This window comes from Procambarus clarkii, chromosome 16 (genome assembly GCF_040958095.1).
Source record: "Procambarus clarkii isolate CNS0578487 chromosome 16, FALCON_Pclarkii_2.0, whole genome shotgun sequence".
In the NCBI taxonomy this organism is placed as follows: Eukaryota; Metazoa; Arthropoda; class Malacostraca; order Decapoda; family Cambaridae; genus Procambarus; species Procambarus clarkii.
In genome coordinates this window covers 23,311,869-23,325,898 of record NC_091165.1, presented here as the reverse complement: position 1 = coordinate 23,325,898, position 14,030 = coordinate 23,311,869, and the positions used below count along the sequence as shown (strand labels likewise).

Sequence of the window (14,030 nt, the reverse complement as noted above, 5' to 3'; positions counted from 1 at the left end):
AGACATTTGTTAGGTGATGTCGCAAACAGTAATGGACTACCATGCTGTGATCGTCTTGCTTGTTAGGGTTATTTGATTATAACCAGTCAAAGAATACGGAATTTACTCGCTATATATTTTACATCAGTACACTTTAATTAATTCCTAAAACGCATAATTTTCTAAACACTTCAGTAAATGAGTTATTTAAAAAATCAAATTTTGTTATATATATATATATATATATATATATATATATATATATATATATATATATATATATATATATATATATATATATATATATATATATATATATGCGAACAAGCCTGAATGGTCCCCAGGACAATATGCAACTGAAAACTCACACCCCAGAAGTGACTCGAACCCATACTCCCAGGAGCAACGCAACTGGTATGTACAAGACGCCTTAATCCTTGTACATACCAGTTGCGTTGCTCCTGGGAGTATGGGTTCGAGTCACTTCTGGGGTGTGAGTTTTCAGTTATATATATATATATATATATATATATATATATATATATATATATATATATATATATATATATATAATAAACTATGCTTTAAGTACAGTTTTAGTATTTATAAATCTTTCTCAACATAAGGGCAAGAAGGACGGAAGTGCATAAGAAAATACAAGTTTTAAAAACAGGAGTTATGAAGCTAGACAGGTTGAAGTTTGAGTGAATAATTAAATGTACATAACATGGGGTAGGGGGAATGAGGAGAACGAGGGTGTATGATGAACAACGGCTATAGTTACCTTGTAACGAAATCACGAATTATCTGTAACTTTAGGAGATAAAGTGGGGGGGGGGTAAAGGCAAACAACGAGCAGCTTAGTGTGAGAAACATGTTTGAAAACAGATTGGAAAGGGAGATGAAGAATGCACAGACTATGAACTAGACATATGAGGGAGTTAGAGGGGAGAGGGAAGGGAGGGGTGGTTGAGGTGATGCTGGCGCGGCGAGGCTGGGGTTGGGGGTTGGGGGTAAGGGGAGGGAGCCTCATCATCTGGTGTAGCAGGGGTTGTCGATACCAGACACAACCACCACCTCGCTCGGCCCTCTTGCTGCCCTGCTGCGTCCTCGCCCCCCTGATCCACACAACCCCCGGCCCACCGCTATACCGGACCCCCCTCCTCTTCCCCCTCGTCCTTCAGCAGGTCCCAGGGCAGCCCGTACAATACTCCTGGACGACGAAACGGCCCTTACGGTCTCGGCTCGATGGTCCTGATTCGTCTCCCCTTCGCCGTCCATATCCTCCTCCAGTAGCACTTCATCATCAGGAAGACCGGCCGTTCTCCTCCTCCTGCTCCTCCTTCCCCCCCTTCTTTCCTCCTCCTCCTCTTCTTCCTCTTCCTCCTCCTCCTCATCATCATCATCTTCCTCCTCCTCTTCCTCCTCCTCCTCGGCCAGGTCCTCCTCCTCCAAGATGACAGCTTCGCCTGGAATATGTCTGGTCCTGCGGCGGGTGGGGACGAGAGCTCGTCGATCGCTGTAAACATCATCTGCGAGGGTAGAGATGGTGTACACTTCTTGGCCGCCCATGCCCACCTCCTGGCCGCCCACGGTCACCTGGCCGATCATGCCCCCATCTCCACACACCTCCGGCTCGTACCTACCAATAAGATATAACCAGATAAGGACATAAGAAGAGCTGAAACTGCAGAAGGCTATTGGAACTAAAATAAGGCAAATTACTAATAAAATGAAAGATTGAAAACAAAAATAAAATAAGAAGTAACGAGTAAAACGATCAGGAAATAACAAAGACAAGAAAATAAAATCAAAATAAGGCATGATTTGGTTATGTATACTATGCGGTAATCCCCTCCCCTCCAAAAAATAATAAATAAAATCCTAGCGTCTGATACTAGGATTTTCCGCACATTTAATTCAAATTGTCGACTACATATGCTTGTTAGGGTGATTTTGTTCCGGGCGAATGCACATTATTAGGTTTGGTAGGTTATTTTAGTGATTTATTTCTTAAAAGGATGTCGCCAGCGGGCGGCGCTTAGATCGTCCGTTGCAGTTGTCCTGCGGTTATTAGGTCGTTGTGTTCTTAGGAGGCCAAGAAGACTATTTTCCAGGCAGTGATGGAACTGGGTGTTGGGAACTTGATATAAACAGGGACATACAAAGCTGGTCATTGGCCCAGGTCAGATTGAAAATGTAGTCCACATTTCAAACTGCTCATTAAGTATTTTTGTAATGAGTGCTAAATACATATGATTTATGTACGTATATACATGCACATGTAGTGTTCATGATGTACTTACAAGTAACGGAACAGAAAAAAAGAACTAGAACGATTTATGTAAAAGGTAACGGGGAAAAGTTGAAACAATAGAAATGGAAGTTTGTTTACATGTAATCAAACATGTAATATTTAATGTTACTATATCAATCAAAACAAGCGCAATGTGCAAATTAAATCCTTTGTATTTTCACTGATACACAGTTAATAAATTTAAATAGTTTAAGACAAAAAATATTTCAGTAACAATAAATATTAATAGAACCTGATAAAGAAAAACCTTTTGTACCCTCTGTAATCCTTTTGCACTGCCGCTCATACGAAGAAAATGAGGTGCGCAATAAACATGTCGCCGCCGCCGGAAACACATAAAACAATGAATGTTATTAGGCTGATGAGGTAGGAGCCGGTGTGGCTACCTGGGTAAGCTTTTATATACATTTCACACAAGAATCATGGACACTCAAAGAGGCGCAAGCATCACCCACTTGGACAAGGTACGTATTGAATTTAACTCTCCCGCGGTTGATGGGCCTTTAACCCAACAATAAACTAACGAAACATACTCTTTTTGGTTACCTGGAAAACAAAAATAAATCCAAAGGAAAGCAAATAAGGATGAGCTCACCAAACTGGTTACGGACGTCTTAAATATTGCTGGAGTTTAGGTCTGAAGAGTTAAGCTGGCCATAATATAATGGTCAAACAAAAATTTAATTTAATTTAATTATTTACAAAATGCTTTAAAATATATTTTTTAGTATAATGAACTCCCAAATGTGTGTAATAAAATATACAAACGGATAGACATTGGATTTGCAGAGAATTTGATTCAAGGCAGAGCTCACTTTCTAAAATGATAGGCTAAGACTGCATCAGTATATAATACAAAATAGCGATTGTGGTACCCCCAAAAGTCACATTCCTAACTATTGGTGTTCTAAAGGACTTGACAAAGAATGAAACAACCTAACCGGAAACCTTACTTTCCCTAGACCTAATATAACCAATCTTACGACATCCTTAAATCTAAAGTTGTACATATGATGTATTTTAAGAGGGACCTTTTTTGAATGCCAATTTCCACATTTTGTACATATAATCTGTCTATATTTATGCGCTAATGTTTTTTGAAGGATAAGTTTCATATTCACCACGAGCATCGCAACAATCATGAATACGCAATAAGCAATCATCATAAATATTGCAACACTCATGACAACAAATAAACAATCGTGACGTATTTAGCAACAAACAATCACGAACAAATTCGTATTAAACAATCATCACGGACATTGTAACAATCATCATGAATATCGTCACAAACAATCGTCAGGATTTTTTCGCAACAAACGTTCGTCAAGAATATCGAGCAAAACAAAAGTCGCCACGAATATCCCAATAAACACTCATCACGAATATCGCGACATTAGTAAACAAATATATGAGGACAAACCACGACAAACAGTTCCCACCAACATCAAAACAAGCCACCATGGGATGAATAGCAAATTAGTGTTTGCACGGACTATTTTGTTATAATTTGAATTAACTTAGCATTAAGCTAATGGTTCAAAACGGGAATAGGATTTTGGTTCCTCAAGATAAATATAAATTATGTATTGTAATTTAAAAGATCCTAGCTTTATACTCCTGTAAAACTGAACTCAATATAGCGTTAGGAAAATACAATATAAGTTTAGAAAAAATGCAATATAACGTTAGGAAAATACAAGGTAGCGATAGGGAAAATACATGTTAACGTTAGGAAAATACAGTGATATATCTATAAGAAAGGCATTGGGAGATCGAACCTGCGTCCTGGCTCACCCGAGTCGCGCGTCCTAACATCTGGACCACAACGTGCTAAGACTGAACAAATCTGAACAAAGGCTGAATTAAAAGGCCGTTTAACTTAGGATCCGCCCGAATCCACTATTTACTAGATGTTTTTGCCTTTCCATTCTATATGATTGCTTCCTATACTTTTGAACGGGTTGGTCTATTGTTTATTATCTCACCTGAGGAGGGTCCCACGCCCACCACCGCCGCCCACCGTCACCCCGCTGGTGCCGCCCATCTGACCCTCATCCAAACCTCGCCGCCCACACTTGCCAGGGATCAAGGCTTGGCTAAACCTGCCAGCAAAAGAAATTAGTTTTAATTATGGAGGATGCAATTAAAAGAAAAGAAAATGGAAAGCTTTACCGAGAGAATTTGTTTTTCAACAGACAATTGGGCTAGCTAGCAAAGAGAATGGAATATGTTAATTAACAAAAATGGAATGTGTTAATTGCAGAAAATGGAATGTGTTTTTTTACAGAAAGGGAAATGTGTTAATTCAGAAAGTTAAATTTATTAAATTACTTAAAATGGAATGCGTTAGTTACAGAGCATGATGTGTCAAATTTCCAAACATTGACTAGGGCCAATTTTAAAATAGAATTCATTAGTTACAAATAATGGAATGTGTTAATTAGACAATTGTATGTATTAAAATCATCAAAAATAAAATGATAATTGCAGGAAGTGTCCTGAAGAAAGCTAGATGTGCCGGTGCAATGCAATATGTCTATGTAATGTAAGAAGAACATCACTGTTAAGACAGATACAGCAATTTAAAAGAAAGATAAACGCTTGTATTTTATTCTTGTTATTGCTTTAAAACTTCAACACGAAGAAAATACTCAGAGTTGAGGTAATATATTGAATATATAATTTGTTACGGCCGGGTGGTTATTAACATACTGAGATAATTAGGTAAGGAAACAACGTTCCCTACCCTTCACCACCCTTCCTGCCCTTCACCACCTTCCCTGCCCTTTCTGCTCTTCACCACCTTCCCTACCCTTCCTGCCCTTCACCACCTTCCCTACCCTTCCTGCCCTTCACCACCTTCCCTACCCTTCCTGCCCTTCACCACCTTCCCTACCCTTTCTGCTCTTCACCACCTTCCCTACCCTTCACCACCCTTCCTGCCCTTCACCATTTCCCTGCCCTTCACCACCCTTCCTGCCCTTCACCACCTTCCCTACCCTTTCTGCCCTTCTCCTCCTTCCCTACACTTCACCACCCTTCCTGCCCTTCACCACCTTCCCTACACTTCACCACCCTTCCTGCCCTTCACCACCTTCCCTACCCTTCACCACCCTTCCTGCCCTTCACCACCTTCCTGCCCTTCACCACCTTCCCTACACTTCACCACCCTTCCTGCCCTTCACCACCTTCCCTACACTTCACCACCCTTCCTGCCCTTCACCATCTTCCCTACCCTTCACCACCCTTCCTGCCCTTCACCACCTTCCCTACCCTTCCTACCCTTCACCACCTTCCCTACACTTCACCACCCTTCCTGCCCTTCACCACCTTCCCTAGCCTTCACCACCCTTCCTGCCCTTCACCACCCTTCCTGCCCTTCACCACCTTCCCTACCCTTCACCACCCTTCCTGCCCTTCACCACCTTCCCTACCCTTCCTGCCCTTCACCACCTTCCCTACCCTTCCTGCCCTTCACCACCTTCCCTACCCTTCCTGCCCTTCACCACCTTCCCTACCCTTCCTGCCCTTCACCACCTTCCCTACCCTTCCTGCCCTTCACCACCTTCCCTACCCTTCATGCCCTTCACCACCTTCCCTACACTTCCTGCCCTTCACCACCTTCCCTACCCCTCACCTATTACTATTCTCCTACCCTTCACCACCCTTCCTGCCCTTCACCACCTTCCCTACCCCTCACCTATTACTATTCTCCTACCCTTCACCACCCTTCCTGCCCTTCACCACCTTCCCTACCCTTCCTGCCCTTCACCACCTTCCCCAACCCTTCACCACCCTTCACCACCTTTCCTACCCTTCCTGCCCTTCACCACCTTCCATACACTTCACCACACCTCCAACCCTTCACCACCCTCCCTACCCTTCACAATTTTCCCGTCATCCCTGTAATCTTAGTGAGGTGAGGATGGAGTCATATTTAGCGAGATTTGAAATTAGCGTGATTTGTCATTTCATGCAAAGGGGCGGAGGAGGTTATGGGGCTCGGGCCCGACCATATTTCACAAATACACAAAGTGTGGATTTTTATCCTATGTTATTATGTCTGTGAGAGGCATTACCATTACTGATTCTAGTGAATATTAAATTACTATCCCCAGATTTTGACAGAGTTAGAAACAGATCAATATCTCTTGATAGTTGTGTTGAAACTGGGATGTCATATTGCACCAGGCTTGCTGGGACCCGCCTGGTCAAGTGTGGCCGCGCTCGCTCGGGACATCGAGGCGGCCGATTATTTAACTTAATTTATGCGAGCTGGGTTAAGCCCTCTGGCTCTATCCCTCATACTGAAATGTTTCCTCTCGCCTATTACTATTCTCCTATCCTTACTTGACCAGTCACCCCCCTGCGGGGTATCTTTCCTTTGTTTTCCTTATTCTTAGCTTTAACTTAATGTGGAAATTAATGTAACACAGATGACAGTGTGTATTTACTATTTGTGTCTGCAAAATCGAGCTATTAACTCTTGAAGCACGCCTTTCTAATCAATCTATTTGTCCTCTTTTATATCAACTACTTGTAATTACTAATTATTACTCTTCCTTCTACTTGGTCTTGAAGGAAGCCGACCTCGGGTGAAAAGGGGCTGTGACGCTCTCTGTCTGGAACCCGTAGGTGCTGAACACAGAAGTCCATCTCCTGAGGCTCGTGCGGCTTAAGCTCTGCTTCAGGAGGTTGGTGTCGTTCTTGCCCTTGCTGGGTGGTTCTTCTCCGGCCCTGACCATGATGGTCTCCGGGTTTGGAGTCCTTGTGCCTTCTTTTACCAACCTCGAGGTTAACTCCGGAGCTGGAGCCTCATGGGCGGTTCGTTGTTACCTTCAACCTCATTCTGACAGGTCCTGCGACGGCGCTGGAACCAATCGTATTGGCGTTTGCCTTTCCACTGGAGACTTTCGGCGCCGTGGAGAGCGCAACTCCATAGTCTTCTGAGACTGATGGATGGCTACTTCTACATATATTCCTCTCTAACACACGCACACACACACACACACACATACATACAACCAGGAAACAGCCCGTAGCAGCTGTCTAACTCCCAGGTACCTATTTGCTGCCAGGTGAACAGGGCATTGGGGTGAAAGAAACTTTGCCCATTTTGTTTCCGTCTCCGCTGGGAATCGAAACCCAGGCCATTAGGACTACGACCCCCGAGCGCTATACACTCAGCCGCGAGGCCCCAATATATGTGTGTACTCACCTAGTTGTGCTTGCGGGGGTTGAGCTTTGGCTCTTTGGTCCCGCCTCTCAACTGTCAATCAACTGGTGTACAGATTCTTGTGCCTACTGGTCTCTATCAAATCTACATTTGGAACTGTGCATGGAGTCTGCCTCTACCACTTAACTGCCTAATGCATTCCATTTGTTAACTACTCTGACATTGAAAAAGTTCTTTCTAACGTCCCTGTGGCTCATTTAGGTACTAAGTTTCCACCTGTGCCCCCCTTGTTCGTGTACCACCCGTGCTAAACAGTTTATCTTTATCTATCGGGTCAATTCCCCTGAGAATTTTATAGGTAGTGATCATGTCTCTCCTAACTATTCTGTCTTCCAGTGTCGTGAGGTTTAGTTCCAGTAATCTTTCCTCGAGTGAGACAGGTGTGAGGTAGGGAAGCACCAACACACAGGTAGACACTATCACGTGACAAGTCAATGCCAGAAGGGTCGTAAATGTTAAGAGTGTCATGTGTGTTCTGAGGAAAAACGACAGATTCCAAGACAAACACATCTGGTGCAAAATGCAGTGTCGACGAGGAAGATGGAGCGAGCACTCACCTGTGGGAGTAGATGACGTTGGGTCTCCTGATGGGGAAGTCGAGGGAGCGTGGGATGATCTGATGTGGACGAGGCTTGCCCAGGTCGAGTGTGTCGCCCTCCTGCCGACACACCCGGATCAGCATCACGATCACCACCGACAGGACGATGAACACGCACATGCACCCGACCGCGATGTAGATGACAAGTTCCACGTCGTCAGGTTTCTTGATGATCGCCTGGAAGTTCTGCTCTTCCTCGTCAGACCTCTTCATGAGAATCTTCTCCAGGTAGAATATTTCCTCGGAAATCTCCAGGAGGGTCGTGTTGGCCTCCGCCAGTTTCCTGAGTCTCACCTCCACCTGCGGGTACTTGAGGGTGTCGAGGCTAATGTTCACCATGAAGGTGTTGTCGCAGAACACTGACGGGACGTACACGTCGTTGTAGTCCACGGAGAGCTTGGCCGAGAGAGCCGCCTTCAGGAAGGTGACGAAGGTGGTCATGCGCGGCTTGATGACGGAGCAGTTGCCGTCGAGGACGAGGACAAACCAGCGGTAACGCAACCCTGCGCGCTCCCTCGGGTCAGCTTCCTCCTGCAGATGGGTTATGTGTCGCACACTGCTCTCCTCCACCATCTCCTCGGCTTCCCCCACAACCTCGTCGGAGCCCGCCGACAGCGAGTCAAATATTTCGATGTTAAATTTCTTGTCGGTGTCGTGAGCGACGGGTGGCAAGCGGAAGGGTCGGCGAGGCTCGGAGTTGTCGGAGAACCTGGAGTGGTCGACAAGAGCCTGGGAGATGGGGCCGCCGACCCAGGAGGAGTTGTGGATGGTGCGCCATGATGAGGACGTGTCCGGGACGAGGTGATGCTGCAGGATGGAGATAGCGAGCAGCAGGTCGCTAGACGCTTCCTCCTCCTTCTCGGAAAGTTCCATCTCTAGGGCGTCGAGGTTGACCCTGTGAGGTATGTTTGATGTGTCATTCAGGCTCGGGTCCCTGAAGCTGTTCGCCGACTCGGCCAAACTCCCGTCACCTCTGTTGACTGTATTCGTTATTTCACCTTTGCTTTCATCCCCTGTTCCTTTCTCCCTCTCCCTTAACTTGATATTCGTGAGTTCCTCAGAGAACGCTTCTGTTGACTCTCTCTGTTCCGTCAACTGAGCCGGAAAATCTCGTGTCAATTTCTCATGTCGAGTTTCCTTTGAGTGCTCGGGAGATTGTTGGCTCGTGACGTTTCTTTTTCCAGGAGGTAATTCTGCAACACCTTCAACCTTTTCCTCGGGTGCACGAAAGATCTGAGGATCATCTTGGTGATATTCTTCACTACCTTCGCTGGCAGCCTCCGCCTGACCCCCAGTGGGGCCATCTCTCCCCTCCATGAGACCTTTTAATCTTTTACGCGGGGAAAGTTTGCCTCTGTCAACCTGGATATTGGTCCTCAAATATCTCACATTTAAGGGCGTCCCGCCGAAGCCAAGTGGCTGGTGATGTTTCCTACTGTCCCTGGGGACCCTGAGGGCCCTGTTGGCCCTGGGGTCCTCTTGCAACATCCGGCGATGCTTCCGATTGTCATTTAAGGTGAAATCCTGCCGCAGGTGAGTCTCGTGGCTGGGGAGGAGCGGTGATCTTGGAGCGAGGGAGGAAGACACTCCTGCAGGTGGCGTTGACGGTGGAGGGTCTGCCCACATAGATACTTGCAGCGGTGTGGACGACGGTGGAAGCTCTGAGAGGTGATATGGTTGCAGTTGAGCCATGTTGGGTCTCCTGACTGCGCCCAAAGATACTTCGCCGGGTTTGACGTTGTCGCGACCGGAGGAAGACGACTGGAAAATTTGCCTTGAAATGGAAGACTGTGTATCCTTTAACGATGATGACGCTGACCCGAGGTCCTGGTCCAACGGGTTACGAGGGCCTAGCCCGAGACGGGGGTTAGTATTCCCGTCTGAAGTGAAGTGTGTGTCCCTCCGTAGTGGAGTGGGAGGATGGAGTGCGAGGTGGTGCTGCGGGTCTGGCCCCTCCCCCCGGCCTCGCTCAGTATTGATTGCATCACCGCCGCCTGCCCATCCCCCTGAAAGCAAAGTTGGATCATTGAATTGTTTTACCTAAACGAGTGTCTTCGGGGCGCACCTACTGAATGTGTGTATCTGCGTGTGTGTGTGCATTTGCGTTTTCGTATGAAAATGCCTAAATTTGTGTAGGATGTGTGCATTTTAAGACCATAGTCGTCTAAACAGACACACACATATGCCTCAAACTACCGCTACATTACAAACATAAACTGGCACTAAAATCACAAACCTCAACTATAAGTCGCCATAAATACAAAAACTGCCATTCCTGCCATAGAGAGAAACTGCCACTTCCATCACAACTTTAGCCACCACTCAAATAGAAAACGGAATCCGTTATTCTCATGACATTAACTGCCACTCGAACTACAAACAGAAACTGCCACACCCAGAATAGAGAAACTGCCACCACTTGGGCTGGACGGTAGAGCGACGGTCTTGCTTCATGCAGGTCGGCGTTCAATCCCCTACCGTTCAAGTGGTTGGGCATCATTCCTTCCCCCCCATTCCCCGTCCCATCCCAAATCCTTACCCTGATCCCTTCCAAGTGTTATATTGTCAAAATGACTTGGCGCTCTTTCCTGATAGTTCCCTTCCCATCCTCTAGAGAGAAACTACCACTTCCATCACTCAAATAAAAAACGTAGTCTGTTATTCCCATAACACAAACGTGCAAAACTGCAAACCGAATCTACCAAAATACAAATAATATGCATATTAAACCGTGATAATATCTACTCGAAAAGACACGCGGCAGTTAAACCGTATAGATGTTGTTGTTGTTATAGATTCAGCTACTCGGAACAAGTTCCAAGTAGCAAGGGCTATGGTGAGCCCGTAGTGGACTTACCTGGCACAAGAGCAGTGCTGTTGAACCGTATGGAAGAACATGGCAACGTGTCAAATTGTATAGAACATTGCTGTTGTATTCATCAATCACTAAACACACATAAGATCTCTTAAAACAGCAACTAATTACAATATACAGAATTGCAATTACCCGCCCATACACTTTGCCCCGTAAACGACACAGCAAGCAAACCGTACAGAAACGTTAAGCACAATGGTCCCTTGTACAAGGAAAATAACGCTGTAAATCTACGAAGCAGCAACTTGTGTTGATTAAACTCTGCACAGTCTCGCCTCCCTAAGTGAAAAAGACCATCGCTCCTCATGTTAACTGAGAATATTTTTGATCTTATATATTCGACAGAGAAAGAGAGGAGAGGAGAAAGAGAGAGAAGGAGAGAGAGAGAGAAGGAGAGAGAGAGAGAGAGAGAGAGAGAGAGAGAGAGAGAGAGAGAGAGAGAGAGAGAGAGAGAGAGAGAGAGAGAGAGAGAGAGAGAGAGAGAGAAGGAGAGAGAGAAGGAGAGAGAGAGGAGAGAGAGAAAGAAGGAGAGAGAGAGGAGAGAGAGAAAGAAGGAGAGAGAGAGAGAGAGAAGGAGAGAGAGAGAGGAGAGAGAGAGAGAGAGAGAGAGAGAGAGAGAGAGAGAGAGAGAGAGAGAGAGAGAGAGAGAGAGAGAGAGAGAGAGAGAGAGAGAGAGAGAGAGAGAGAGAGAGAAGGAGAGAGAGAGAAGGAGAGAGAGAGAGAGAGAGAGAGAGAGAGAGAGAGAGAGAGAGAGAGAGAGAGAGAGAGAGAGAGAGAGAGAGAGAGAGAGAGAGAGAGAGAGAGAAGGAGTTGAGAGAGAGTTGACTCAGAAGGGGGAGGTTGTGCGGCTTCTTGGCGCTGTTGTTTTTTTGAAAAATTTTGGTGTTTATCAGCTCGCTGGAAACTGAGCTTAGCGTGTGACGTGTGTGAATACTCAGTGATCGCTGTGGATAGTGTTCTGACAGTGAAAACCGTGTAACCTTCGTGATTTTAGTGATTTTGTGGTGCGTGTTTACAGTGAGGACTAGATTGAGCCAGGCGCGGGCAGGCCGCTGCCGGCATCGCTCCTCCCCCCCGCCGAGTCCCAACGGTCAGGTCAGCTGACTGGCCTCTCTCTCTCTGCCGGGTGTCTCTGTGCTTGCCTAGAGTGACTTTTGTTTTCTGGGCGTAGCTATGTCGAATCATATTAAGATCTTGAAACCTAGATCTGTGTCTGGATATCTTCCACAATATTTCTGTTGTGTTTGTGGGTATACTACAAGGAAAAAAGAGTTTGTTCAGTGCAAGGAGGATAATTGTCTTAACATCTGTCATACACAGTGCAAGACCGACTCTGACTTCTGTTGTACTCAAGTGCCAGATCTCAGGACCCAGCGGGGAATTGCTGATCCTGTGGAGTACGACACGGAAACTGACTTTGCACCACAGCATGACCTGACAAATTCCTACCTAGCTGACACATCTCCTGATCAACAGGCTGCGTTTATTCAGTTTTACAAACTCTCCCAGAAGTTTCTCCAACATAGGGAGGCTCTAATTGACATTCTGGGGCTCATTGACTCCTTCAAGGCAGTGTGTGAAAATCAGAACACAGTATCAACAACAGACACAAGCTGCTATGCACAAAGTGCCGAGGTTGACAGTTGCTGGTCTAATCACATTGCTAGTAACTCCGAGGCTAAAGCTTGGTGGGACTCTATCCAACATAAAGCCTCACAGGAAGCTTTGAACCACAACTCCGAATCTGTAAATCCATCTGCAGGTCTTCCAGACACATCTTTGTTGCAACCAACACCTTCTGTCACACCAACTGTGGAAACGCACAGCAGTTTAAATACAATACCCAGTGTGACTTCCACTCCTGCTAATTCTGACACACTGGTACCGACATCTACAACTGTCAATCACGCGGTGCCCACTGTACCAGTACAAGGGTCAAATCAAAACTCAACTAGTCAACGAAGGCCTAGAAGGAGGGGTCGAAGACATATCCGTCCTTCTCAGCGTTCTCGGCCTTCACACCCTCAGCTACAACATAACCATAACCAGGCGCTGCATCACCAACCTCAACAAGACCCTGAACAACAACAACACCGGCCTCCACACCCTCAGCAACAACATAACCAGGCACTGCATCACCAACCTCAACAAGTCCCTGAACAACAACAACACCGGCCTCCACACCCTCAGCAACAACATAACCAGGCACTGCATCTCCAACCTCAACAAGACCCTGAACAACAACAACACCGGCCTCCACACCCTCAGCAACAACATAACCAGGCACTGCATCACCAACCTCAACAAGGCACTGAACAACAACAACACCGGCCTCCACACCCTCAGCCACAACATAACCATAACCAGGCACTATATCACCTACCTCAACAAGGCCCTGAACAACAACACCAGCAACACACTCAGCATTGGTCTCATCACCTGAATCAGTTGCTTAAAGTAAGCCCCTGCTCTAAATGCAATCGCAGGGGGCATACAGCTGATACCTGTCGAAGAGATCTCAGATGTAATTACTGCCACCGAACAGGTCATCAACAGGACACTTGTCGTACCAAAAGGGTCCTGGATAGACAGGAACAAATGTTTAGAGATCTAATCACAGATCAATCTCAGAAATACTCAAACTTGGTGCATACTCTTACTCATCAGCACCCTTACTATCCATACCCAATCCCTGAAGGTGTCGTTGTGCCTTATTCAGCTCAGCAGATTTACACTCCACCAGCACAGCAGCTACGAAGTCTGCCTCCATACACAGCTGCATTCTCAAACAACTTGCAGAGATGAGGAATCAATCGATAAGCATATTGTCTGCCAACATCAGGGGCTTCATGACCAATGTTGGCGATCTCACACACAGCTTTGTGAACACTCATCGTCCTGATGTGGTTGTTGTGCTAGAAACATTTCTAGATGACAGGACCCCTGAGAACTTTGCAACAATTGCCGGTTATACCTCATGGTTGCGCCGAGATAGGCAGGGTCAAGGAGGGGGTGTTGCAGT

At 46.0% G+C, this 14,030-nt stretch overlaps 1 protein-coding gene across 3 annotated transcripts in view; it reads right to left on the bottom strand.

The window, feature by feature from the left end:
* Nucleotides 1-523: 523 nt before the first annotated feature.
* The window catches only part of LOC123760061 (uncharacterized), a 70,818-nt gene continuing 57,311 nt past the window's right edge, over nt 524-14,030 (bottom strand). The window contains exons 3-5 of one of the 3 annotated variants that reach the window (XM_069325303.1): nt 8,093-10,139; nt 4,285-4,401; nt 524-1,621 (exon numbers count right to left, since the gene is read on the bottom strand). In XM_069325303.1, the coding sequence (XP_069181404.1) occupies nt 1,012-1,621; nt 4,285-4,401; nt 8,093-10,139 (2,774 nt within the window). In that variant the 3' untranslated portion in view covers nt 524-1,011. The remainder of the gene's footprint in view (nt 1,622-4,284; nt 4,402-8,092; nt 10,140-14,030) is intronic. The other 2 variants (XM_069325301.1, XM_069325302.1) reach the window with 2 other exon arrangements.